This window comes from Lutra lutra, chromosome 11 (assembly GCF_902655055.1).
Source record: "Lutra lutra chromosome 11, mLutLut1.2, whole genome shotgun sequence".
Taxonomy (NCBI): Eukaryota; Metazoa; Chordata; class Mammalia; order Carnivora; family Mustelidae; genus Lutra; species Lutra lutra.
Window position 1 is genome coordinate 45,691,713 of NC_062288.1, and position 27,072 is coordinate 45,718,784.

A 27,072-nucleotide genomic window follows, 5' to 3' on the forward strand; every position below is an offset into this window, starting at 1 on the left:
TCTTCCTTCAAACACTCCCAATGATTTTAACATCACTATACATTAAACAGATGAAAATTTCTGTGAAACTACTGAATGTCTTTTATATTTGTCTCTAAGAGCAGTGTTCATTGTTACTTACCTACTTTCATATCAAGTCTGTTATACGGTTGGTTAAATTAAGAACATTTTTCGTCCAATGCAAAAGGTATTTTACTTTAAATCATAGTGACTGAAAAAAAAAACTTAAAGGACTTTGAAGAGTGGATGATTACCTGTGAAATTTCTAAATTGTATAGAAATTTCCAATAGCTTATAAGGAAAACAGAATGGTTATTTTATTCATTGTTTAACAGCAGAATGTGTTGATTTCAATCACACAAGTGTTAACACAGTCATTTGCCTTATAAATCATAAGGTTCAATCAACATAGGTTAACAAATTTATTATCTTCTGTAATTTTAATTTAAATGTAGCCTAATTAGAGTTGAAATATTTTTTAAATGTTGCATATTAGTTCATCCACAATCTATTTGATTCCTTTCAAATAAGTTGCCAATTTTGCCCTTATTTATTAAACACTTCCTTTTCCATTCATAAAAATTCTCCATTTAGACTTTCATTAGTAAGTGAATTTCTACACATATAGTACTATATAGCTTATGAATAAGTAAGCTAAAGCATTTCTAGTATATAATCCAATAAAGTCCTATCAAGCTATTTAAGAACAATGGTACACCATGTAGTTATTAAGTTTGACAAACACTGTATTACTCATAACTACCTGCATTTACAAAATTTGACTATTTCAACTGCACACACCAGTACATAATAAAATACTTAGTATGGGGGCACCTGGGTGGCTCAGTGGGTTAAGCCTCTGTCTTCAGCTCAGGTCATGATCCCAGGGTCCTGGGATCGAGCCCCACATCAGGCTCTCTGCTCTGCGGGGAGCCTGCTTCCCCTCTCTCTCTGCCTGCCTCTCTGCCTACTTGTGATCTCTGTCAAATAAATAAATAAAATCTTTAAAAAAAATAGTATGTGAAGTCCTAAAAATAAAGTTCTAAGATGAACCTATTAAAAATAATTTAAAGACGAATGCTGGTTCAAATTCCTTCAAAGTTCTTTTACCCTGGTCAACAAAAGGTTTGAATCTGGACAATGTTGAAAAAGATAGTTAAAAAAGATTCTGCCAAATTCTACTAAAGAAGGAAAGGACTATTAATAAATACTATGGCTTGGTTTTCTCCAGATAACTTTTAAATGTTTTCTCACTTTTGAACTAAAGTTTTAAAGCTCTAAATAAACTAATTTACATAAATTATTTTAAAATATTTCCTATTTAAGACCTGCATCATATCAAATTAAGCTATACTACCAAACCACTTACACAAAATTGACCAAAATCAACCTTTTAAGTAAAGCAAACCAAACCAAACCAGACACTGCCACAGATTCTTAACTTTCCCAGGCTCTTTTTTTTTATCATGAGAATAAAAATGCATCCTTGGGTTTTAGCGTCCAGTCCTGACCCTACTAGCTGATCTAGAACCTTGACCTAAAATTCAATTATAAAATGAAGGAGCAGGACCTGGCCTCAGAGTATACTCTCAACTCAAAATTGTATTCTAATACAATTAAAACACCTGCTTTTAAAAAACAAGATGGTATTTTGTATTCCAATACAATTAAAACACTTGCTTTTAGAAAACAAGATGGTATATGAAATTTAAAATATAAAATCCTGTTTATAACAACATTTTCACTAAAATTCTAGTATTTACTGCTCTTTAAAACTTGGCTTATTTTCTTGAAAACAAATAGCTTACACTATGAGAAGATAATGATACTGTATATCCCAACATGGAAACTTAGTTAAAAATATAAAAATATTCTTCCGAGTTCAGATGGATTTGTACTGATCCTTTGCCTCCCACAGAGTTTCATGCTTTGTTTTGTTTTTAAATCTCTACAATTTAAGAGCGAAGGAGCTATGGAGGGACAATGAACAAGGAGCTGCACAGTTATTTTGCTGGATCCTAGTGATTACCTATTAATAAATAAGTGTCTTTGAAACCATGTTTAAAAGACAAGAGACTAGAGACAAGAAGATAAAAGTGCTAGGCACCATTTTGGTTTTTTTTCCTTTTAAAGAACAGAAATGCACGATGGATATTTGTTTTTTATATATTATAGCTCAATATATATAGTTGAACAAGTCATAGTGAGGTACTTTGAGCTACATGCCTTCCCCTTTGGGTATTTTACTAACTGAAGGAATTTTACTCGTTGTATAATGTAAAGTTAACAAAAAGGTTAGAACTAAGACTTTATGTTTATGAGGCTATGAAACCTACCCACACATTTTTAACACCGTCCTAAACACAAGTCACCCTTGTGACCTGGAATTTAGTATTGGCCGTTCATTATACATACATTTCATAACACATTCATCTCATAATACTGCATTATTTTCCTCAGACAAACCCAAGTTATAAAACCAGAGAAAGCAAGAGCACTGTGACTTCTTAGATGGTCACCATTTGAACATTAACCTTCCTGACATTTAAAGCCAAAGTAATGGTTCTGAGATCTCAAATATTTACATATTACCCACAGCTCCACGTGCCTTTGATGTTGAGTTACTTGAAAAGAACTCACTGGGATTTGAATTTCAATATAATTTGACCTAGAAGTGTTAGTTTTCTTTATTACTTATTTATTTATTTATTTAGACAGAGAGAGGGGTTAGAAAGAAGGGGTAAAAGGAGAAAGCGAGAGAATCTCAAGCAGACTCTATGCCCAGCACAAAGCCCCACGCAGGGCTCCATCTCACGACTCTGAGATCATGACCTGAGTGGAAATCAAGAGCCAGATACTTAACTGACTGAGCCACCCAGTGCTCCAGCTTTCCTTCATTTCTAACAACTGGACTCCATTCTGAACTTCATCACTAGAACTTTTTTGCTTCCCCCTAAAACTGTTTTATAAAAATGACCAACAGAATGTCAATTTTCATAACTCTATACTTAGTTGTATCTTTAAGAAGCCATTTTATTGTGTTTACTACTAAAGGAGTTGGAAAAGACAGCTCCAGGAAGCTGCAGTTTCCTTTCTCACATCTGGGATCAACAGTCAGAATCAAGGTATCAGACAAGTTTATGCTTCTGGTCACCACATTGTTCTAACCCAAACTCACACATCTGTTGGTTTCTGGGCACCTGGGTGGCTTAGTCAGTTAAGCGTCTGCCTTCGGCTCAGGTCACGACTGGGATCAAGCCCCATATTGGGCTCCCTGCTCAGCAGGGAATCTGCTTCTCTCTCTCCCTCTACCTTTTCCTCCTGCTTGTGTGCGCATGCTCTCTCACGCGCTCGCTCTCAAAAATCTTAGAAGTCTGTTGGTTTGCATTACCTCAGCCAAGTCATAATAGCTGATAAATCAGTACCTAACTGAGCCTAATACTTGAACAAGGAGCTATGGCATTGATGTTTAAAAAAACAAAAACAAAACAATGGTATTAATAGATATTAGCTTATGTTGTCAGGCACTAATAATAATGTTAATAAAAATGTTAATAATAATGTTAATAATTACATCACACAATAAAATTTGAGATAGGTACCAATATTATGTTCACATATGGCATAGAAAACAAAGCTTCTCCAAGTTAATTTCAGGTAAGGGGGGGGGGGGAGATTCCCCTTCTCGCAAAGCATCCCCTTCCATTCCTCCATGAAAAAGGGTTGGAAGCACTAATAATTTGGCCCCAAAAAGCCTTCTTCACAGCTCTCAATGTTTTCCTCAAACCTCCAGCTACCCCTAACATATTCTCCTAGGAACTGATTAGTTCAGAATTGAAAACTCAATTTCACTATCTTATTTTCAAGTCTCACTGGGTGGTATAGATCTGACTTGGAATGTGCCCAACACACTGGCACAGTCTTATATTCCTTGGCTGAAATTTTCTAATTTTAATGTCATATTATGGTATCTTAGAAAGGAAGTTAAAAAGAGAGAATTTTCCCAACTGTAACCTTGGAAATAGATGATGAATAGGTTTACAGAATTGATATGCAAAGACTATCCACCAACCTACGCAATGCAAAGTTAACACCTCACAAGGGCTGAAAAATCTTTACTCAAATTAACATCACCCAGAAAAAGGTGTAGCAAATTCCCAATCACTCAAATCCACAGATATATGTATATTCACAATAAAATCAGAGCAACTGCTTTAGTTACCTTCAAATGTATTACATGGATATAGTATAGCGATCCATATAAATAAAATGTAGGATAATCTCTTAACCATAGTTTACTGATAAGTATAAGTATTTAGCAAAATAAAAAATTCATAGATACTAATGATTCAAGGTAAATTCTAGCGCAATCAGGAAAAACAGGGCACATGTTAAGGATGTGAAATTGCTCAGGTGAGCCTACTTATATGAGGGTACTCACTTATCCACTGAGATAACTTTGAGTTTTAGAGTGTAAAGGCTTATCTTACGAAGTTTTCATACAGCCCAGTAAGACTGAGACTATTCATTCTTAAAAGTCTAGACCTGCACACAGTGAATGCATATAAAAAACTTATATAAAAACCAATGTTATTTCTAGATGAAGGAACAGATGAGAATTTGTCTTCAGCTTTTTGAAAGGACGTATCCCGCCATATCGTTAACCAGCCCTGCTTCAGCTGAACAAAACTATTCTATTAAATCGGTCTGTTTATCCAGTGAGAACTCTCTAAGTTTTACTCTCAACGTGAACTTCATTTTCCACATTCTAACTTCAGGTCATATTTGTTCAAAGGAATAAAAGAGGGCTTTTGGAACCATGAAGAAAGCTTAGAATGATAAAAACAAACCTATCTCAAACATGTTAATTTAAGTCACTTACTTAACTGTTTCCACTAGGTAAAATCTCACCGATCTTCTCCCAGCCTACTCCATCCTCCTCCCGAAAATGGGGGAAATCAAGAACCATTTGGGAACTTTCAGTTCTTGGGCTGTCTAAGCAGACAAAACCGACAATCAACAGTGCCCACTGTGGGTTCTTGGCAAAACAAACAAACAAAAAACCTGGGCCGAGAGTTGAGGTCCAATGCGGTGCAGAGGTCCGGGATGGGCACATTTGGGGCTCACCCTGAGTCCATGGCGTGCTACAGGTTCCCCCACAACTCCCCCAAGAAAGGACATGTGGACCAGAGGTACTCAATCAGTGGGTACGCAGAGGGCGCTGACGACTGTGCCAAGGGATGCAGAGACCTCCTGGGACGATAATAGCCTAAACCCGGGAGCTAGGAAGGGTCCGCACTCAGGACCTGAGCTCGCCGAGAACGCGCCTGCGCATTGCTCCGCCCGCCTGCGCTCTAGACCCTTGCACCCCGCCCACCCACGAACGTCCCATCCCACTCCTGCGCAGCGTCAAATGCTTCTCTAACAATTTAAGTCGACGACTCCCTGGCCTCATCGTTGTTCCTGTGGAGGAGGACGGTTGGTGCTCCCAGGACCCAGCAGACCCTTTCCGGTCTGTGCTCGTCGGAATCTCGAGACTCCAGTCCCCTGTTCAAGGGTTTCACAAAGGCCAGCGGCCATTGCTCGAACCTAAACCCTGCGTCCCAGCACTCTTGCCGGTCCTGGGACCACGGTCTGCTGTTACCTTCAAAGGCTGAGTTGAGAGACTCGTCCATACCTGCCTCTTCAGAATTAATCTTGAGTCTACACATTCTATATTCTCTCCAACTCCTTTGTACTATAACACGTCTCCCCCACCAAACCCCTTCAGAATAAACTGCATGGAACATCAAAGGACACCACTGCATTCCTAACCCCTTCTCATGCTTACCTTTTTGGATTTTGTGTTCTCTAACTTGAAAATGTCAGAGGTGACACCAGTGTAAACACCACAGAGTTGCAGAGCTGGACGATGAAACTATGGCTTTTCATTATTTTTTTTTAAAGATTTTATTTATTAATTTGCCAGAGAGAGTGCGCACTAGGAGGGAGAGCAGGCTCCCCCTCTGAGCAGGTAGCCGAATGCGGGGCTGGATCCCAGGACCCTGAGATCATGACCCCGGCGCAAGGCAGACGCTTAACAGACTGAGCCACCCAGGCATCCCGCCATGGCTTTTTAAAAAAACACTGATTTCAATATGTATGCAATTTCTCCTTTTCCATCCACAAGCCTCAAAGCGTAGATTCTTTTCAAGTAATCCTGACATTTGATTGTCAGTTAAATCTAAACTAGGGTTTCTCAATCTTAACACTCCTGACATTGTGGGCAGGATAATGCTCTGTTGCCGGGCTGTCCTGTGCATGGTAGGATGTGTAGCAGCACCCCTGGCCTCTGCTGGCTAGGTACCAGTAGTATCTTTTCAGTTGTTAGAATGAGAAAGTCTCCAGATAATTGCCAAAGGTTCCTTTGGAGCAAAACCATCTCCTCTTCCCCTTAAAGAACCATCGATCCATACCATTCAAGTACTGAATTTTTTAAAATAGTTTGGAAGACTCTACTTCTCTACAATATAAGTTATTCCCAGGATGCTTTTTGTGGTAAGGAAACAACACTGTGATTTTTCTGGGGCTATCATATACTTTACCTATATTATTCAAAACTGAGAGCAAATGGAGTGCATGGCGATTTCTTTACTGGCATTTTATGTTCTATTTCATTTTTCCCTAATATATTAAAAATAGATTTCAGGGGAAAAAATAAGGTTAATTGTCCTGTATGGATGGGAAATGGATGAATACACTAATCAAGGGCATTGTAGATCACCCAAAATGTAAATACCTGAAAAATTTACAGGTTAAATCTGCAAAAATGGAAGAGAAATGCAACATACTGTTAGATAAAGATTCAGACCTTATTTCATTTACAAAATCAAGTTAATGAAAAGATGTTACATATTGAATTAAAATACATACAATTTATTTTTTTGATAAAAGGTCTATTGCCAGTCCTTAGTTTGCTAATCATGGGAGAAAAACTGCACTAAAATAATTATGTTAAATGTATTCACAGAATTTCTAAGAGATTAATTCTATCTGTAGCAATGGAAACTTGCTCATGTGGAACAAAGTTAACTAAACTAAAAGGCATTCAACAAAGATTATGGATTTATTACTATTACCTGGAGTCTGTATAGAGCTCTAGTTTAAGATTGTAGCTTTGAGGTCGGTCACGCGCAGCCGTCTGCTGCACGTGCCTCGGCACTTGGCTGAGCCACAGTGCGGGGCGCCCTGGAGCCGCCGGCCTCGGTTGCGGAGGGCGTGTCATTCCTGACCATCGCCGACGCCTTCACTGAAGCCGGCGAGAGCCCCGCCCCGCCGCCCTCCGGGCTCAATAGGAGGTTCATCTGCTCCTTCCCTGACTGCAGCGCCAGTTACAACAAGGCCTGGAAGTTAGACGCGCACCTGTGCAAGCACACAGGGGAGAGACCGTTTGTTTGTGACCATGAAGGGTGTGGCAAAGCCTTTGTCAGGGACTACCATCTGAGCCGCCATATCCTGATTCACACGGGGGAAAAGCCATTTGTTTGTACAGCCAGCGGTTGTGATCAAAAATTCAACACAAAATCAAACTTGAAGAAACATTTTGAACGTAAACATGAAAATCAGCAAAAACAATATGTATGCACTTTTGAAGGTTGCAAGAAGGCCTTTAGGAAACACCAGCAGCTGAGAATCCACCAGTGCCAGCACACCAACGAGCCGCTGTTCACGTGTGCCCAGGAAGGATGTGGCAAACACTTCGCCTCACCCAGCAGGTTGAAGCGACACAGGAAGGTCCACGAGGGCTATATGTGTCAAAAAGAATGTTCCTTTGTGGCAAAAACATGGACAGAGCTTCTAAAACATGTGAGAGAAACCCACAAAGAGGACATAAAATGTGAAGTATGCCAGAAAACATTTAAGCGCAAGGATTACCTTAAGCAGCATATGAAAACTCACGCCCCGGAAAGGGATGTATGCCGATGTCCAAGGGAAGGCTGTGGTAGGACCTACACAACCGTGTTTAACCTCCAGAGCCACATTCTCTCTTTTCACGAGGAAAGGCGCCCATTTACCTGTGAACATCCTGGCTGTGGCAAAACCTTCGCAATGAAACAAAGTCTCACTAGGCATGCCGTCGTGCATGACCCTGATAAGAAGAAAATGAAGCTCAAAGTAAAACCCTCTCGTGAAAAACGGAGTTTGGCCTCTCGTCTCAGTGGCTATATTCCTCCTAAAAGGAAGCAAGAACAAGGCTTATCTGCACCTAAACACGGAGAGACCCTGAACTGTACTGAAGACAAAGTACTCTTGACTGCTGCCGCCCTTACCCTCAGCTGAACCTCACACTGCTTTGTTTAAATGACACCCAGCAGCCAGCTCAGTGACTTCCGCTCAGAAGCACATTTTTCTTTATTAAAATCACTGATGCACAAAAAAAAAAAAAAAGATTGTAGCTTTGACATAGCTCTATGGACATCTCGTAAAAACTCACACTCTCCACCCAGTGACTTCACTTCAGCATCCACAAATTCTTTGTTTTTTTGCCCTTTTCAAATTTCAAAAAACGTTCGTGCCTACTATGTCACTTATTACTAATAGGTATCTGAAATAAGTAGGGAAGAGTTTGCCTTGCCGCTTAGGGAAGGGGAAACTGAAGCTGCCTGAGCAACAGTGAGTAATCGATAGCAAAGACTCACATTAGTTTGGGGTCTTATATTCTTTCCATTCTTCCAAATTAACTTTTATAATCGGTATGCCTTTCTCTACTTCACTGACCTGGATCACACTTGGTGACTGTTCATGAACTCTGCAAAGTAAACAGGCTCAACAGACTTAATATAAAAACAAAACAACACTCTCTACTCCTTATCAAGGGCATTCAAGACTTCAAGACTGAAGTGGATAAACCTGAATTCAAGCCTCAGGCTAGGGCTAACTCGCTTTGTAATGGGTTCCTCTGGAGTCTCAATTGTCTCCTAAGAACCAATACTTTGAGGATCGATAAGATATATGGAGGGGCACCTGGGTGGCTCAGTCGGTTAAGCGTCTGGCTTGGGATCTGGTCATGATCTCACAGGCCTGGGGTGGAGCCTGGCATTGAGCTCTGCTCAGCAAAGAGTCTGCTTGTCCCTCTCCCTCTCCCTCTATGCTCTCTTTTTCTCTCAAATGAATAAATAAGATCTTTAATATATATATATGTTAAATATATATAAATATATATATTATAAATATATAAAAATATATATAAATATATATAAATATATATATAATATATAATATACAATATGTATATACAATATATTTATATATGTATACATATATATATGTATACATATATAAATATATTGTATATACATATTGTATATATTATATATTATATATACATATATAATATGTATATATATATGTATATATATACATATACAAATATATTGTATATACATATTGTATATATTATATATTATATATATTTATATATATGTATATATTATATATATGTTAAATATATATATTTATATATGTATATATTATATATTATATATATGTTAAATATATATATTTATATATGTATATATTATATATATGTTAAATATATATATATTTATATATGTATATATTATATATTATATATATTTATGTGTGTGTGTGTGTGTATATATATATTTGGAAAGGCTCCACTGTTGATGGACTTGAAAGCTACTTCATCAAGTGTTCCCAAAATAATTTTAAGAATATAGAAATTTTCACTTTGTTAATTAGGGATCTGTGACATTTTAAAATAGTTCTTTAAGTGTGCTTTTACAGAAACAGATGGTCTGCAAAAGTAGACAGGGATGAATAAATGAACAAGGAAAACCTATCTGTATGTAGCAAGGAGGAGGAGAGAAGGGAGTGGAAAACTGGGTTTCTCCTTTAGGAAAATCAAAGGAAGTTACTGAGACCATGGACATGTGGTAGACTCGCACTTGCAAATTCTTCAGCATTTCTCTTCAGACTACGAAGGGAAATGATAATGGGGCACAGAATGGAAAAAATATATATGTTTCACTTGAAACAACTGGATAGCTGGTTGGTAAGCTTCACAACTAATTAAGAAAGCTAAGTAAGAAAATTAACATCTAGCAATCACAGAACTTCATAGAGCAGAACTAGAGGCCATCTAATTTATTACTCTCCTTAATCATATTTTGACAAATTTCCATCAGCAGATGAAGGTCATTGCTGAAGATGGTGGTAGAGCTGGAGCAGGGAAAGCAGAGAGTTCCTCCAAAACTAAGATAGTATAAGGGGTATTATGTTTCAACATTGAACACCTGAAAAAAGGTAGCAGAAAAGTGAAGTTTTGCCTTCACTTGAGGTGCAAGCCTCAAGCCTTGCACATATGTGTGTTGCTTGCATGTGTATTTCATACTCACCTGGGCATCTCCAGCACAGCAAATTCTGTGTGAGCAGAGATGGATGACCTTTGTGATTCTCACAGCCATTTCTCAATATTTACTGCACTGTGCCCCATACTTCAATGTACTTCAGAATATTGAATCTCAACTCCAGCTGTGTATACATACGCCACCTGTAGAGCTTTAAAAATAAGACTGGCTAGGTTCCAACGCCAGAGATTCTGATTTGTATGGGTGAGAACCTGGAATTGGTGTAACAGCTCCCCAGGTGATTCCAATGTACTGCCAGGACTGAAAACGATAGTTTTAGGCTTACAGTCATAAAGAATAGGGAAAGTGAAAATTTAATAGCAATAAGGAGAAAGTCATGTTAAAAACACTCAGTACCAGAATATTTGGGCATGTATTTATATACTTTAATTGATACACTTTAAATTTTAATCTTAATTTGGAAACTAATATTATATTTTTGTTTTCATGTTAGCAAAAAATAGTCCCTTTCCCTCTCCCTCCCCCTCTCTACATATGCCTAAACTTTTAGCTAGCAAATCCAAAAGTGTGTTCAAAAGAAAATATGATCAAATATGATTGACATTATGAATGTATGTAAAGTTTAACATAAAAAATATATATCTCTAAAATTCTTCTTATTGATAGGTCAAAAAAAATTCAAGATTATATCTCTATATGAAGAAAAGGAATTGATAAAGTCTATTCCTATATGCTGTAAAAATTATCAGCAAACTAGGAAATTTGTCAGTATCTACTAATTAAACAAATATCTATGCCATGACCCAGAAATCCTGCAATTGGCACATACCCAAGTGAAATTAGTTCATATATACTGAAAGAAAAACAGCAACAACAACAAAAAGCCTTGTATGAGAATATCCTGGGCAGCTTTATTCATGATAGCTCCAGGTATATGTTGTAGTAGTCAGCTTATAGAAGCTCATAAGGAATTTTGAACATGCAACTTCAATGAGGCTATGGTGAAAACCTTTACACCAGGGGAACTGGCAAGTGCTACAAATCAGTGTGGCTCCCTATTTCTTCTCCTCTACCCCATCCAGTTTACCAGCACACCACTAAATAGTTCCAAAATGGAAGCCATCCAAGTGTCATAAAATTAGAAAAACACTAGGTAGTATATTCATAAAATGGAATAATATGATGGCAAAAAGAATAAATTACTGATGTAATAACACAAGTAAATCTCAGAAACATAATATTGATTGAAGGAAGTCAGACCAAAGGAATATGGTAACCTATAATTATAGAATTCAGAATATCGGCTGCTTCTGAAGATTAAGTGATATTGAGTATAAAAGGGCACGGGAACATTCTGGGGGTGATGGACATGTTCTATATTTTGTTCTAGATAGCAGTGACATGGTTATATACATATGTGCATTAATTGAGCTGCATACTATATGTAAACTATACCTTAAAAATAAAGATTAAGGTTTAAAAATAAGTTTATATGAAAGATAAAGACATATATAAAGTTAAGGCAATTTTGAGAAAGTTGACCAAAAAACCAGGTACATATCCTATTGGATATTAAAACATGTCATAAGAGCAGTAACAAAACCATACGGAATAAGCACAACAGAGATATAACCAATAGAAAGAATATAGAGCTCAGAAAGACATAAACATAATTTGATACATGATAAATAAGGCTCCACAAAGCAATGAGTTACAAAGAGATTATTTAATAGATTATGGAGAGAATACTCCATATGATTACACAGAGGAAAATAAGACTGAATCATTTGACACCGTAAGTTTAAAAAAAAAAAAAAAAAGAGAATATCTTTGTGACCTTAACATGGGAAAGTACATATTAAAGAAAACCCTGAAACCGAAAGCCATCAGTCAAAGATTGATGTGTTTTACAGATCAAAAATGAAGATTTCTATTGAATGAAAAAGACTACAAAAAAAAAAAGATAGCTGCCAGATAACAGCCAGAAATAAGCTAACGGAAGTAGTCAACATTGCCAAGGGAGCAACGACAGGTGCTGCACTCTTCAGCACACTAGATAGCAACCACAAGTGACTAATTAGTGGAAATTACATTACATTACATTACATTTAATTTAATTTAAAATTAAATACTTCTTTAAAAAATTAAATTAAATTAAAAATTCACTTCCTCGGTGCCACTAGCCATATTCCAAGTGCACAACAGTCATACATCACTAGTATTATTATATCATATGGCACAGATATAAAACATTTCCATCACTGCAGAAAATTCTTTGAATAACATTAATCTACAATATGGGAGCTTCCACAAATAAACTGGAAATAAATAGCAAACTGATAAAAAAAATTGACCAAAAAATTAAAAGACAAGTCACAAAAAGGGGAAACCCATGTAGTTTACATGTAAATGAATTGCTCAAATTTACTAGTAATTTGAAAAATGCAGATTAAAAAAATGTATACTTCTACACCTATTGAACTGAAAAAAAAATAATAATACCAAGCATTGTCAAGAATGCAAAGAACTAGGACTCCAGTTGCACAACTGGTTGGAAAATAAATTGTTCTGGTTTTACTGGGAAATGGTTGCTCAGTATATAATGAAATTGAGTATGTGTATAAATTCTGGCCCAATGGCTCCACACTGAGAGAAATCCTCTCAGAGTTTCACAAAGGTATATCTACAAGGATATCCATTGTAACGTTTTATGTAGTTCCAGAAAATTGAAGACATATGCATACTAGGTATCCATTCTTCTGGGAACAGACAAGCAGATGTAACGGTTGCCCATAGTCAGATACTACGGAAAAATTAGATACAGTTCATTAGGTAAATTTACTAAGAGAAATATGAGTGAGACTTTAAACATTTTATTATGACTATTATAAAAAGTATCAAACAGAATAAAGACTATATACAAAATATTTCTGTAAAACATGTTATACAAAATAATTATATTTTAAGATGCATACATAATACATATTATATATGATAAATATATCACATACATATAGAGACATATACATAACATATATGTACATGTTATATAGACAATAAAAAGCCTATACCAGGGTGAAGAAAAATAGGAGTGGAGATAGGACAAAGGGGAAAGCAAACAAAAGAACAAATGAAAAAAGAAACATGTAGATCAATGGAGTAGAATAGTGTCCAAAGTCAAGAAATTTACCTACCAATATATAGGTAATTAATATTCAGCAAAGATGCAAAGTCAGTCCAATGAAAAAATGTAGTCTTTCAACAAAGGGACATCTCTATGCAAAGAAAAAAAAAGGTAAGGAAAGAAGAGAAAAAAAATAAAGAAAAAAAGAACCTCAATCCATACCTTGTATCACATATAAAAATTAACTCAAAATAGATCTTAAACCTAAATGTAAAACCTAGAAGTTTAAAACATCTAGAATAAAACAGTAGAAAACCTTTCTGACCTGAGTTAAGCAAAGATTGTTTAAATATAACACCAAGAGCATGATCCGCAAAAGAAGGAATTAAAAAAAAAAAAAAAATAGAGAGGGACACCTGGGTGGCTCAGTTGGTTAAGCATCTGTCTTCAGCTCAGGTTATGATCCCAGGGCCCTCGGATTAAGTTCCACATCAGGCTTCTTGCTCAGCAGGAAGCCTGCTTCTCCCACTGCCTGCTGCTCCCCCTCTTGTGCTCACTTTCTCTCTCCTGACAGATAAATAAAATCTTAAAAAAAAAAAGATAAACTGGATTTCATTAATTTAAGAAATTTTACTTTTCTAAGCACTGTGCCATAAATGGAAAGATCCATTCCAGAGTTAGAGAAAATATCTGCAAAACATATCTGCTAAAAGACATGTATCTAGAATATACAAAGAATTGCTAAAATTCAGTAATAAGAAAATCCAATAGAAAATGGGCAAGTGGCTTAAAGAGACACCTCACCAAAGAAGGTATTCAATAAACCTGGCAAAAACACACATGAAAAGACATTCAATATCATTAGTCATTAGGAAATGCAAATTAAAGCAACAGTGGGATACCACTAAACATGTATTATAATAGTGACAACTAAAAACTGACAGGGCCAAATATTGGTGAAAATGTGGGACTCTTGTCCAAAGATAGTGACATTGTAAAAATGCACATCCACTTTGTAGAACAGTCTGACACTCTTAAAAAAGCGAACACCCATTTACCATATGACCCAGCCATTCTACACCTATTTATACAAGAGAAAGGAAAACTAGGTCCACACAAAGATATATGTTATTACGCATAACAACTTTATTTGTAACAGACAAAAACTGGAAACTACCCAAAGGTTAATAGATGAATTGATAAATTCTGTACTGTGGAATACTACTCGGTAATAAAAGGAAGGAACTCCTGATACACACTGCAACATGAATGGGTCTCAAAACAATCATGCTGTGTGAAAGAAGGCAGACAGAAATGAATGAATACTGTATCGTTCCATTTATAGAACACTCTAGAAATTGCTAACCAATCTATAGCAACAGAAAACTGATCTCTGGTTGGGAGAGAGGTGAATGAGAGATCACAAAGAGGCAAAAGGAAGGTTTTGTGGCTGATGGACATGCTCATTATCTTCATTGTACTGATAGCTTCATAGGTGTATTCATATGTCATCTTAAATGAAAGGTCATCGTGGACTAAAAGATCTGCTTCATGCCTTCAATTATGGCTGCTCAGAACCAGAGATAATCTATTCCACAGTCATTCAGTGCTAGCTAACTTTGCTATGGTTATAGGAGAAGCAACCTTTGATATATTAGCGTTAAAACTACTAACTTAAAAAAAATTAGAAGAAATCACTGGTGTCGTGAAGAACTAATGTTTGGGAAAGATTTTAATAGTGTTTTAAGAACAAGATGTGGATTAGGCAAATTTGAATTTTGTTAGTTTATCTACCATGAACAAGCTGAATGGCTTTATCATAGTCTGGGAACCAGTCCTGTCTCCTCACTAACTACTTCGGGATTTTATTTATTTAGTGGCACCTGGGTGGCTCAGTTGTTAAGTGTCTGCCTTCAGCTTGGGTCATGATCCCGGGATCTTGGGATCGAGCCCCGCATCGGGCTCCTTGCTCAGTAGGAGGCCTGCTTCTCCTTCTCCCACTCCCCCTGCTTGTGTTCCCTCTCTTGCTGTGTCTTACTGTGTCAAATAAATAAAATCTAAAAAAAAAAAAAGATTTTATTTATTTAGTTATTTTGGAGAGAGAGCACGAGCAGGAGGAACAGAGGGAGAGAGAGAATCTCCATGCTGAGCATGGCGTCTGACTCAGTACTAGATCCCAGGACCCTGAAATCATGCCCTGAGCCAAAAGCCAAGAGTGAAACGGAGTGCACCACCCAGGCACCCCTACTCATTATCTACTTCAAAGGATTTTGACATCAACAAGTTAAGATTTCAAGATAGTTTTACTCCCCTTTGGAGTTAAGGGGTGGGGATGGGTGGAGGGGGGCAGGAGGCACATCTTGTCCAGGCTCTGTTATTTATTGAACGGTCTGTCACTATCTTATGTCGAAAGGAATCATGCTGTTTTAAGGATATTTACAAAAGAATGATATTCACACACAGACATCCCTAATGGGTATACCATATTAGAAGATTCTCTTAACACTCTTAGGATGGGGAAGACTTTGGAAAAGAGAATATGAACAAAGATGAACAAATCTATTTCCACACTTTTCATCAAATTTGAAGCTAAAATATGACATGCTAAGGATAATCAAGCCTAGGAGGTAACACTGTGAAAGAAAGCAGCAACTGAATTACCCTGCACATATCGAAGCATGCTCAGACGATGCCCGCAAAGAATGAAAGGGGAAATACAGCTCAATTTATGGCGGCACTCAAATTTACTCAGTAAAGCTCTTCAGAGACTCTTTCTTTGAAAGAGAAGGTTATTAATTTCAAGGTAACATTGAGTCTGGGTCAAACAGAAAAATGTTACTATTCCATAGCAAAATATCCTCCTAGAATGTTGTAAGTGATCATAGAATACCTAAAGTCTTTACAGAGAAGCAAAAAATACCTTGCAGACTGTGGAGCATGCATGATGGTGGTTTTCTTCCTGAAGCAAAAACAACAATCCATCACTCCTACTCTGATGCCTAAGAAATACCGGCGTTTCAAAGAGAATGACTTTTCATTTCAGCTTCGCTATGGCCTTTATAGACACCTTTGCTCCAATTTCAGGCCTGCTATATTGCTTGCTTTTTATAAAACTGCCGAAGTGGTCTTTGAAGATTAATACAAGCTGTAAGCTATTTTCTACGAAAATATGTTTAAAAGAATTTTAAACTCATAAAAAAAGAAATTATGTCAGTAGCTTTTAAACGATATAGCTAAAAAGATGTGACTCTAGATGAGAAAATTAAAATGATATATTTTTAGTATTCGTTGGACTGGGGCTGTTTGAAATTTGTAACTTGGTGTAAAAAAATAATCTTGAGTCACTGCAGCCTTACCCTGATTGACATGTCAAAAGCTCCATTGAATAAAGCCTTGTACGACTATCATCAAAAGATTGTAAAGTGACATGCTTTTCAAAGATGAGATCAAGCTGTCACACTGAGTACTATACTATGTATATAATACACCATGTATTATATGAGGTGGCATTATGGCATCTGTTTATGAAGTGGCACATGAAAAATATGACTTCAGTGAAGGTAGACCAAGATTTCCTACAAACTGTACTAAACCTAAGTGGATTTCACTGAACAGTAATCCTAATGATCTGTTTTTCATTCTGTAAGGAAAAAAAAAAATAAAGGATTGATTCTACAACAGGCCTTTTAAATTTACAGTTAGCTGCCTGAAGTGCATGCAAATGGAAATAAAACTGCAGCCCTGGGACACTCTAAAACATGACACAGAGGTTGCCAAGGTAACCCACCAGGAGGCTGTCTTGGCATCTTCTGGAATAAAATGGGAAGAAAACATTATAGTGAAAAGATGGGGGAGGGGGAATCTTCTGGGCCTGGTTATATAATAAAAGTGTTGCGAAAAACTACAGCCCCATGAAATTAGTTCCAAACAAAAAAGGAAAACCTATCTCTCACAATTCCAGTGTTGAAATTGGGCAAGGCTTATGATCCACAAGAGTGTAATCTTAAAAATTATGCTAAATATTATTTAAATGGTATAGTTACTTTGAAGCCACTGTACAACATTTATCAATTTTTGTACTTACAAAAAAATTCAACTGTGGTCTACAGCCGGGATTCAAGGTGCAAAAGTGATGTTCACTTCCTAGTATTTTACTGTTTCGGCAGGTCTTGGGGAAGCAGCAGAACTTGCCTAATATTCTCAAAATATAACATCCCAAGAGAACAATAAGAAAAAACAGATGACACTAAGAATCATTTCGCTTTAGTTCACTGTTAAATTTTACATTTATCTCCTACCTTCTTCTTTTAGAATTATGGAGTATTCCTTTGATTTAGGAGTTGTTTCCTTTTATTTCACAATGCTGCTGTTTCTTTTAAACACACACAAAAAGCTTTAGTTCCCTCTATTTGAAAAGCTGATTCTCTCTAACAGAAGGTTATTCTATAAATAGTCAGTGAATCTCCTTGGCCTGTCCTTAGGCTTTTTTCATTTCTCCTCTGTCCCTGAAGATTGAACAAGAACTCTGAGATGATGAAGGACAAACATGGAGACAGGCCACTTTTGGGTGGGATATGAGAGTTTTGGCTGTCACAGATGAGTTGCATTTAAGAATTCCACGTACAAACACAAAATTCAAATAGGAAAGAGGAGAATTTTAAAATAACACCACTTTATTCAGATGTTTATATACTTAATAACTGCATTTACTTTATATAATAACTGCTTACTTTATATAAAAACAGAATTTGTGTCATTTGGAACAGAATTTGTGTCATTTGGAACATTCCAAGATAAGTGGAATCTTTGTGTGTCTCAGATAGCGGTTATACAATCAATTCCATTTAAAAAATCAAAGCCGATTATTTTTTATTGTATATTCATTCAGAAAGCCAATGTTGTTTTGCTATTTTGATGCAGTGGAGATATTAAGGCAGACTGCCTTTTAAGAGATCACTTTCCTTTTCATGCATAAGCAGCTATAGCACTCCATCTAATCATATCACCACTTTCCTCAAAATCTTTCAGTACTTCTCATCACCTATAGATAGCAGAGTATCCTTAACTATAAGTCACAGAACCCTTCTCAATTAAGGCCCTGGATTTCTGCTTATGTATAGCAGGCTCCAGGAGAGCTCATTCTTTCTGAGCACACAGGGATATTTATTTTTCCCTGAGATATCTGTTTGCTCTCTGGGAAGTTGCTCCAACTTCCCAGATATGACATATGAGATATGAGATATGACAGCTCACATGTCATATCTTCTGTGAATTAACATACCCTCCTCTTCTCTCCTAAGGCAATTGGCTATTTTTTTCCTTTGTTCCTATTGCACCTTGAATTTATCTAATGCACCACGTTTCACATTGCGATGTGCTTTAGAACTCTATCTCCCATGTATGATATACTTCTTAAAGACAGACATATGTCTTGTTCATTTTGGGCCACTGGAAGGTAACAGTCCCCAGAACATAGTAGACAATCAACAGATGTTAGCTGAATACTGAATGAATATATCTGTCTTCAACTGCCAAGTAAAGAAGTGCTGGGGTGAGGAATGGGTCCACAACTAGCTGACTCCTAAGCTTGGTATTAGAGCAGAGTCACCTTATGAAGTAGGTTGAGGGTTAGACAAAGGCATCTGCTTTTTAAATAAGCATTGCAGGTAATTCTGACACCAAAATTTGGGAATTGAGACATAGACGCCTGAAGAATATTCTACATTCACCACAAAAGTTTTCTAACATAGAAAAGGTAGGTAAGCGGAGGGATAACCTACAACTGGAGACAATTTCCATTCAATAACTGATCTGATTCATTTTAACAAAGTGCAGTATATGGTTAACTCAGTTGGTTAAACAGAGTGCAGTATAATACAGTATAAATGCTTACCATTGAGTCTAAAATGTAATCTGTCTGCAGATTTACTTCCAAAGAGTGAAGCAAAAAAAAGTGGAAGCAAGTTACAAAGTCATAAACCTATAATCTTAATTAAATAGCTTGCTTCATCTTCTCAAGGTCAGAAGAATACCCATTATATCATCCAAATAGTCTCTAAACATGTTAGACCAAGGAACCCTAGAGTTCCTACAGTGAGAATCTTAGTATTCTTTGTATTTGAAAAAAATCAGAGAAGAGTTTACAGAATGAGTATCAAATATAGAAAACCATTGCAGAGCTCACATCATGGACTGGACTCTGCTGCTTGAAAAACAAACTGGACACCAACAGGTTAGCATAATTATTGGCCATATTTCTAATTTGAAATAATTTGATTAATTAAATCAAGCTTATTTGAAGAACTATAAAACTGATGCTTATATATTTCGGCTATCTTTTCCTAAAATTACTCATCTTATTACTGTGTTCCAAGGGTCCCTAAGAATCCCATGAAAGCATAGAAATGAGTTCTATGAAGGAGATGGTGGGTGGGCTTGTCTCCAATCTCCTTGGCTTACCGTTCTATGAGAATTATAACTGATTTCTCAGTGTAAATACATTATATGGTGTCCAGGCCAGCAGAGCCACAGAATGCATCAACTTCTCAGCAGGAATGAGCTAATAATGTATGCAAACCTGTAATTCTAATTCCAGTGCTGATCTGAGTTCCAGCTCTCAAATAGGGAAGGAACATTTACCTGAATCATACCTTCTTTGCTGGGTATTGATGTCCTATCTTCCTTACTTCTTGCTGTCACCTTAAGATGCTGAACAGAACCACTACATACCCCCACCTCAATCCCAATGGTCAGAATTCTTCCACAGTGGACAGATCATCAAGACCAGGAAGACACCGAATCTCACATTGTGCTAGCTAGACTTTCCATATTGCTAAACCTGAGAAAAGCATATGGCTCTATCCTTTGGACACAGTTTCTATATCCATAAATTTTCTGAGCCATTCAGATAATATGCAGAAGATTATTCGCTGCAAGATTTAGCTGTGTAACTGTATTCATATTCCGGCCCCCATCAAGCTACATCTAAATTTCCTCGTTTCATCAGCCTGAGATGTTAAGGCCTCAGTGTGTGTTACTATTAAACCTCTATGTGCTAGGACATGATTAAGTCCTGATTAAGTCATGAACTCACTGGGAAACTAATGCCATTATCTGTTACTAAGAGTCTAAAATCTCTAACTCTTTCTGGGAAATAAACAGTCATATTGTGTAAGCACAGAATCATTGAAGACAAAGCATTGCCCCTGTTAATCCCCTGGCACAAATTCTTTTAAAGGCAATCGTTAAAAACATTCATTCCCTCCTTTAGAAATTCGTAGATTATTTACCAAAAAGAGTATCATAGAGAAGTTTCTCCTCCTAGGGGAAGAAGCATTTTCTAAGAGAAAATATATATAGGAATTGATAGATAAGAGGGAAATTGTCCCAGTTTGGGTTGATTTGGGTTGATGATTGTTATCTTATACTTTTCTAAAACTTTGTTTATGCCATCCCCTTAGGATTTTCTAAGTTGAACTGGTTGGTTGAAGTAAGTTGTAATACTATCAGACTAAATTAGAAACAAGATGAATACAGGGGCAAGAGAAATGGTAGAAACAGAAGAGAGACAAGAAACAATGTCATAACTAAAACTAAAATTCTTCTAACAACTTTCTCCAAAAGCTTTTAAAATGTGAAAAATAAGACTGCCCAGGATCAGAGGACCCCCAGATACTCGAAAGTGTGATATTTCTTTATTTTATGGATTCAGGAAATCATGGGAGAAAAGTAGCCCTGAAAACAACACAGTAGCTTTATTTGCTTCCCTTCCTTGCTTTATTTCTATAGTGCTCTGAAGACTAATAATGCAAAATACTATCTCCTCCCCGTCTGCTTAGCTTCTAGAGCAATGATGCTAAAGGGTAAGCGTGCATATAAATTAACTCTATAGAACATAAATTTCTATTTGTAAATTTCACTAGAATTTGATAATTATTCCGGTAATTTGCTGAGGCCAGAAAAAAGATCTTGAATAACTTTGCCTACCAGAATTAAGTCCAATGTTATAAAATAAACATAGCTTTTGATATTATAACCAAATTACTTCTCCATAATAGCTACTTACATATATATCTAAGTGTTTGTTTAGTAATAAAAATATAAACAAAGGAAAATCAGGTATCTTCAGTTCTTAACTAAAAGCAATGTAAAAATTGCTTTCAAATACAATTACTAAGGAAAAATAAAAAGATGTTTGTGTTCAGTAGCAGTAATAGTAGCAGCAGCAGCTGCAACAGCAGGATGAATGAGCCAGTGACTACAGTTACAGATTTCACATCCTAAATGAAATCTGTTCAGATAAAACCTCAAAACCAAGTATTAATCTTGTATGTCAAACCTTGCAAATAAGAAGTGTTAACAAGTATGTATTAAATATTCTGTGCCATTCACTGTGCTAAACATTATAATTATAGGATTTCACTCAACTCTCATAAAATCCATATGGAGACACTGGAAGGGAAAAGTTAACAGCTGTATCTGTGGCTTTTTCTTTACCTTTAGGGATGCCTGAGGATTTGACCCTTTGGCTGAGTAGGTGAAGTCTCCTACTAATATGGTTCACAAAACTTGTAGAAAAATAGGACACCAGATAGAAGATAAGAGAGAACCAGCCAAGAACTACATGCTAAACCAAGCACTTGCTTTATGTCCAGAGAAAATAATGAATAATCTATATTGATTTAAAAAAAGCAACTTTTTTGAACATTGGGTTTAATTTTGAGCACCTGAGGTGATTGTGTGCCTAATTAAGAAAAAGTGAAAGGGATTACTGTGCTGACTACTCCCCTAAGTCTAGGTTGTCTAGCATCTTACCTCATGATTACATTGTCCCGAGTATGGAATGACTGGCAATCAAAAGCAATGCATGGTAGTCATGCAGAAGAATAGCCTTTGCCATGGTGTTGCTTTGTGTGCTGTGTTATTCCCCTCCTCTTCTTCCTGAAAGCTAAAAAAATTGGTGCTGGTCAAAAGATATTGTGTCTCATGAACGTGATGGCAGAAGACCTATCCACAGAGACCTGGCAGGCCAGAAAGGACTGGCATGATATATTCAGGGTGCTAAATAAGAAAAAATATGCAGCCAAGAATATTTTATCAGCAAGAAGATCATTCCAAACAGGAGAAATAAGAAGTTTCCAGGACAAAGAGAGACTAAAAAAATTTGTGATCGCTAAAGCAGCCCTGCAAGAAATATTAAAGGGGATCCTTAAGTGAAGACAGAGCCCAGAAGTAACATAGATCTGAAAGGAATAGAGTCAATACACAGAAACAGTGACTCTACAGGTAATACAATGGCACTAAATTCATATCTTTCAACAGTTATTCTGAATGTAAATAAGCTAAATGCCCCAATTAAAAGACACTCATACAGGAATGCAGCAGAGTGGAAGGATATAAAATCAATGCACAGAAATCAGTTGCATTCCTATACAGAAGAAAGAGAAATTAAGGAGTTGATTCCATTTACAATTGCTCCCAAAACCTAAGATACCTAGGAATAAACCTAACCAAAGCGGCAAAAGATTTGTACTCAGAAAACTACAGAACACTCATGAAAGAAATTGAGGAAGACACAAAGAAATAGGAAAACATTCCATGCTCATGGATTAGAAGAACAAATATTGTGAAAATGTCTTTGCTACCTAGAGCAATCTATACATTCAATGCAAACCCTATCAAAAAACCATCAACTTTTTTCACAGAGCAAGAACAAATAATCCTAAAATTTGTATGGGACCAGAAAAGACCCCAAATAGCCACAGGAATATTGAACAAGAAAACCAAAACTGGAGGCATCACAATTCTGGACTTCAAGCTCTATTACAAAGCTGTAATCATCAAGACAGTATGGTACTGGCACAAAAACAGACATATACATCAATGGAATTCTCCTTCTCAGAGTAGAGAACCCAGAAATGGACCCTCAACTCTATGGTCAACTAATTTTTGACAATGCAGAAAAGAATAACCAATGGAAAAAAGACAGTCTCTTCAACAAATGGTGCTGGGAAAATTGGACAACTACATGTAGAAGAATGAAACTTGACCACATCCTTACAACATACACAAAAATAAATTCAAAATGGATGAAAGACCTAAATGTGAGACAGGAATCCATCAAAATCCTAGAGGATTTTGTGACCTCTGTGACCTTAGCCATAGCACAAGGAAAACAAGGGCAAAAATGAACTATTGGGACTTCATCAAGATTAAAAGCTTTTGCACAGCAAAGGAAACAGTAGACAAAACCAAAAGACAACAGACAGAATGGGAGAAGATATTTGCAAATGTCTTTTTTTTTAAAGACTTTATTTATTTATTTGACATGCAGAGATCACAAGTAGGCAGAGAGGCAGGTGGGGGGGAGGGAGGATCAGGCTCCCGCTGAGCAGACAGGCAACCCGATATGGGGCTCGATCCTGGGACCCTGAGATCATGACCCGAGCTGAAGGCAGAGGCTTTAACCCACTGAGCCACCCAGGTACCCCAATATTTGCCAATGTTTTATCAAGTAAAGGGCTAGTATCCAAAATCTATTAAGAACTTATCAAACTCAACACCCAAAAAACAAATAATCCAATCAAGAAATGGGCAGAAGACATGAACAGACATTTCTCCATACAAATGGCTAACAGACACTGAAAAAAGTGTTCCACATCACTTAGCAACAGGGAAATACAAATCAAAACCACAATGAGATATCACCTCACATCAGTCAGAATGGCTAAAAATAGCCACTCAGGAAACAACAGATGTTGGCAAGGATGCAGAGAAAGAAGAATCTCTTACATTGTTGGTGGGAATGCAAACTGGTTCAGCCTCTCTGCAAAACAGTATGGAGATTTCTCAGAAAGTTGAAAATAGAGCTACTCTATGACCCAGAAATTGCACTAGCAGGGATCTACCCCACAGATACAAATGTAGTGATTCAAAGGGGCACCTGCACCCCAGTGTTTATAGAAGCAATGTCCACAATAGCCAAACTATGGAAAGAGTCCAGATGTCCATCTACAGATGAATGGATAAAGAAGAGTGAGATATATATATATATATATATATATATATATATATATGAATATCACTCAGCCATCAAAAAATGAAATCTTGCCATTTGCAATGACTGAATAGAACTAGAGGGTATTATGTCAAGCAAATAAGTCAATCAGAGAAAAACAATTACTATATGCTCTCACTCATGTGTAGAATTTAAGAAACAAAACAGGGGATCATAGGGGAAGAGAGGAAAAAATGAAACAAGATGAAACCAGATAGGGAGATTAAACCATTAGAGATTCTTAATCATAGGAAACAAACTGAGGGTTCCTGGAGGGGAGGGGGGTTGAGGGATGGGGTAACTGGGTAATGGACATTAAAAAGGGCATGTAATGTAATGACCACTGGGTATTATATAAGACTGATGAATCACTGACCTCTACCTTTGAAACTAATACTACATTATATGTTAATTAACTGAATTTAAATTAAAAATACACTTAAAAATAAAAATAGATAATAAAAATAAAACTCTTAATATAAAGAAAAAGAATGATATTTTTAAAAATATCAGATGTTGGGGCACCTGGGTGGCTCAGTCGTTAAATGTCTGCCTTCTGCTCAGATCAGGATCCCAGGGTCCTAGGATGGAGCCCTGCATCGGGCTCCCTGCTCAGCAGGAAGCCTGCTTCTCCCTCTCCTACTCCCCCTGCTTGGATTCCCTCTCCCTCTCTTGCTGCCTCAGTCTCTGTCAAATAAATAAATAAATAAAATCTTTTTTAAAAAATCAGATGTTTTATCGATAATGCTTCCTGCCATCTTAACAAGTCAAGTCATAGGACTCTCAATTTTTGGTTACTAATGACTTCATCATATTACTGCGTTTTTAGTTGATATATAATCTAATTATATTCTCAATGGATAAAATTCATCACTGTACTGCAAGAAATCTCTCTGATATCAAGTATATCTATCCCCTGGCTTTTTCTAACCTATTTCCTTTTACTATTTAAATTATCACTAAAGTCATATTTTCCTTGAATTTCTACCTAGGACCATAGAAGTAACAATTTTTAAATTTATTTAAATATGAATAACTATTTTGCTTCTTTCTTCCAAAATGCACCAAAACTTCAGTTTATTATTCTTAAGTTTCTTAGTTGATACTGTTATTATTTGCCCAAATATGCTTTATGTGACTGTTCTTATCCATGTTATCACAAACTACAACTACCTTAAGGGGAAGAACTATGTCTGCCAATATCTTCCTCCATGACCTAGAGATCATAGTTGTTGAATAGTAATAAATACTATAATAAAAGATCGTTAATGCACATGTGTGGTATGTAGAGATTTTTTTGTATAACTAGACATTTACTATACCCAACTTAGATTATCTTTTTATAGAAAGTCCAAACAGAAAGCTGAAATTTATGAATCTGAATTTATATTAGAGGGTACATGAAAGAGAAACTTCATCTGAGTTGCAATTTTATATTAGCCCTAGGTATAGAAAACTTTATTCCCTTTTGCTATTACTTTTAAGGAAGGGATAAATTTTACTATAACACCTACACAAACTTAATTGTGAGAAGAAAAGGAGTTAGTTTATCTTCTAACCTAACCTTAAAATAAAAACAAAAAGACCTGGATCTGCTTTTCATAAAGTCTTATAGGAAAATCCCCACTTTTCATTGTTGTGGGCCCAATTTGTAACTGCTCTTTGCTTTTTATTGTGTTAACCTTTTAAAGTCCTTCTATTCTCCAAATTCCAGAAGCACAATTATCTCTTGAGCATCTCAGTGTATCACATCTGGTTTCTATAGGATACATAAGCATATTTCAATGATGGAAATACTTAAAATGCAGAAAATTTTCAAAGGATATATATTATGGATGATAAAGATTTTCTCCTGTGGCACCTGGGTGGCTCAGTGAATTAAAGCCTCTGCCTTCCGCTCAGGTCATGATCTCGGGGTCCTGAGATCCAGTCCCACATTGGGCTCTCTGATCAGCAGGGAGCCTGCTTCCCCCGTCTCTCCCTGCCTGCCTCTCTGCCTACTTGTGATCTCTCTCTGTCCAATAAATAAATAAAAATCTTTTTTAAAAAAGGAGTAGAATTTAATGATTCATCACTTACATATAATTCCTAGTCATCACAAGTGCCTTCCTTAATAGCCATCACCCAGTTATCCCATCCCCACACCCACCTCCCCTCAGCAACCCTCAGTCTGTTCTCTATAGTTAACAATCTCTTACGGTTTGTCTTCCTCTCTGTTTTAATTTAATTAATCTGTTTAATTTCCCTTCCCTTCCCTTCCCTTATGTTCACCTGTTTTGTTTCTTAAATTCCACGTATTAGTGAAATCATAGGATATTTATCTTTCTCTGACTGACTTACTCTGCTTAATATAATACACTCTAGTTCCACCCATGTCATTGCAAAGGGCAAGATTTCATTATTTTTGATGGCTGAGTAATATTCTAATATATATATTATATATACATATATTATACATATAATATATGTATACATATATACATATATACATTCACACGCACACATACCACTTCTTTATCCAT

At 36.5% G+C, this 27,072-nt stretch overlaps 1 protein-coding gene across 1 annotated transcript; it reads left to right on the plus strand.

The window, feature by feature from the left end:
- Nucleotides 1-6,308: 6,308 nt before the first annotated feature.
- On the plus strand, nt 6,309-8,427 carry LOC125080492 (transcription factor IIIA-like). The gene is made up of 2 exons (XM_047694367.1): nt 6,309-6,342; nt 7,211-8,427. Exons 1-2 carry the CDS (start codon nt 6,309-6,311, stop codon nt 8,317-8,319), a joined length of 1,143 nt encoding a protein of 380 aa, XP_047550323.1. The 3' UTR covers nt 8,320-8,427.
- Nucleotides 8,428-27,072: the final 18,645 nt, after the last annotated feature.

What these genes read in the sequence shown, in the direction of transcription:
- LOC125080492 (XM_047694367.1), top strand. Translation starts at nt 6,309, where the DNA reads ATGTGTAGCAGCACCCCTGGCCTCTGCTGGCTAG. An exon ending in CCCTGGCCTCTGCTGGCTAG is followed by an intron (nt 6,343 to 7,210) that starts GTACCAGTAGTA and finishes CACTTGGCTGAG; the next exon opens with CCACAGTGCGGGGCGCCCTG.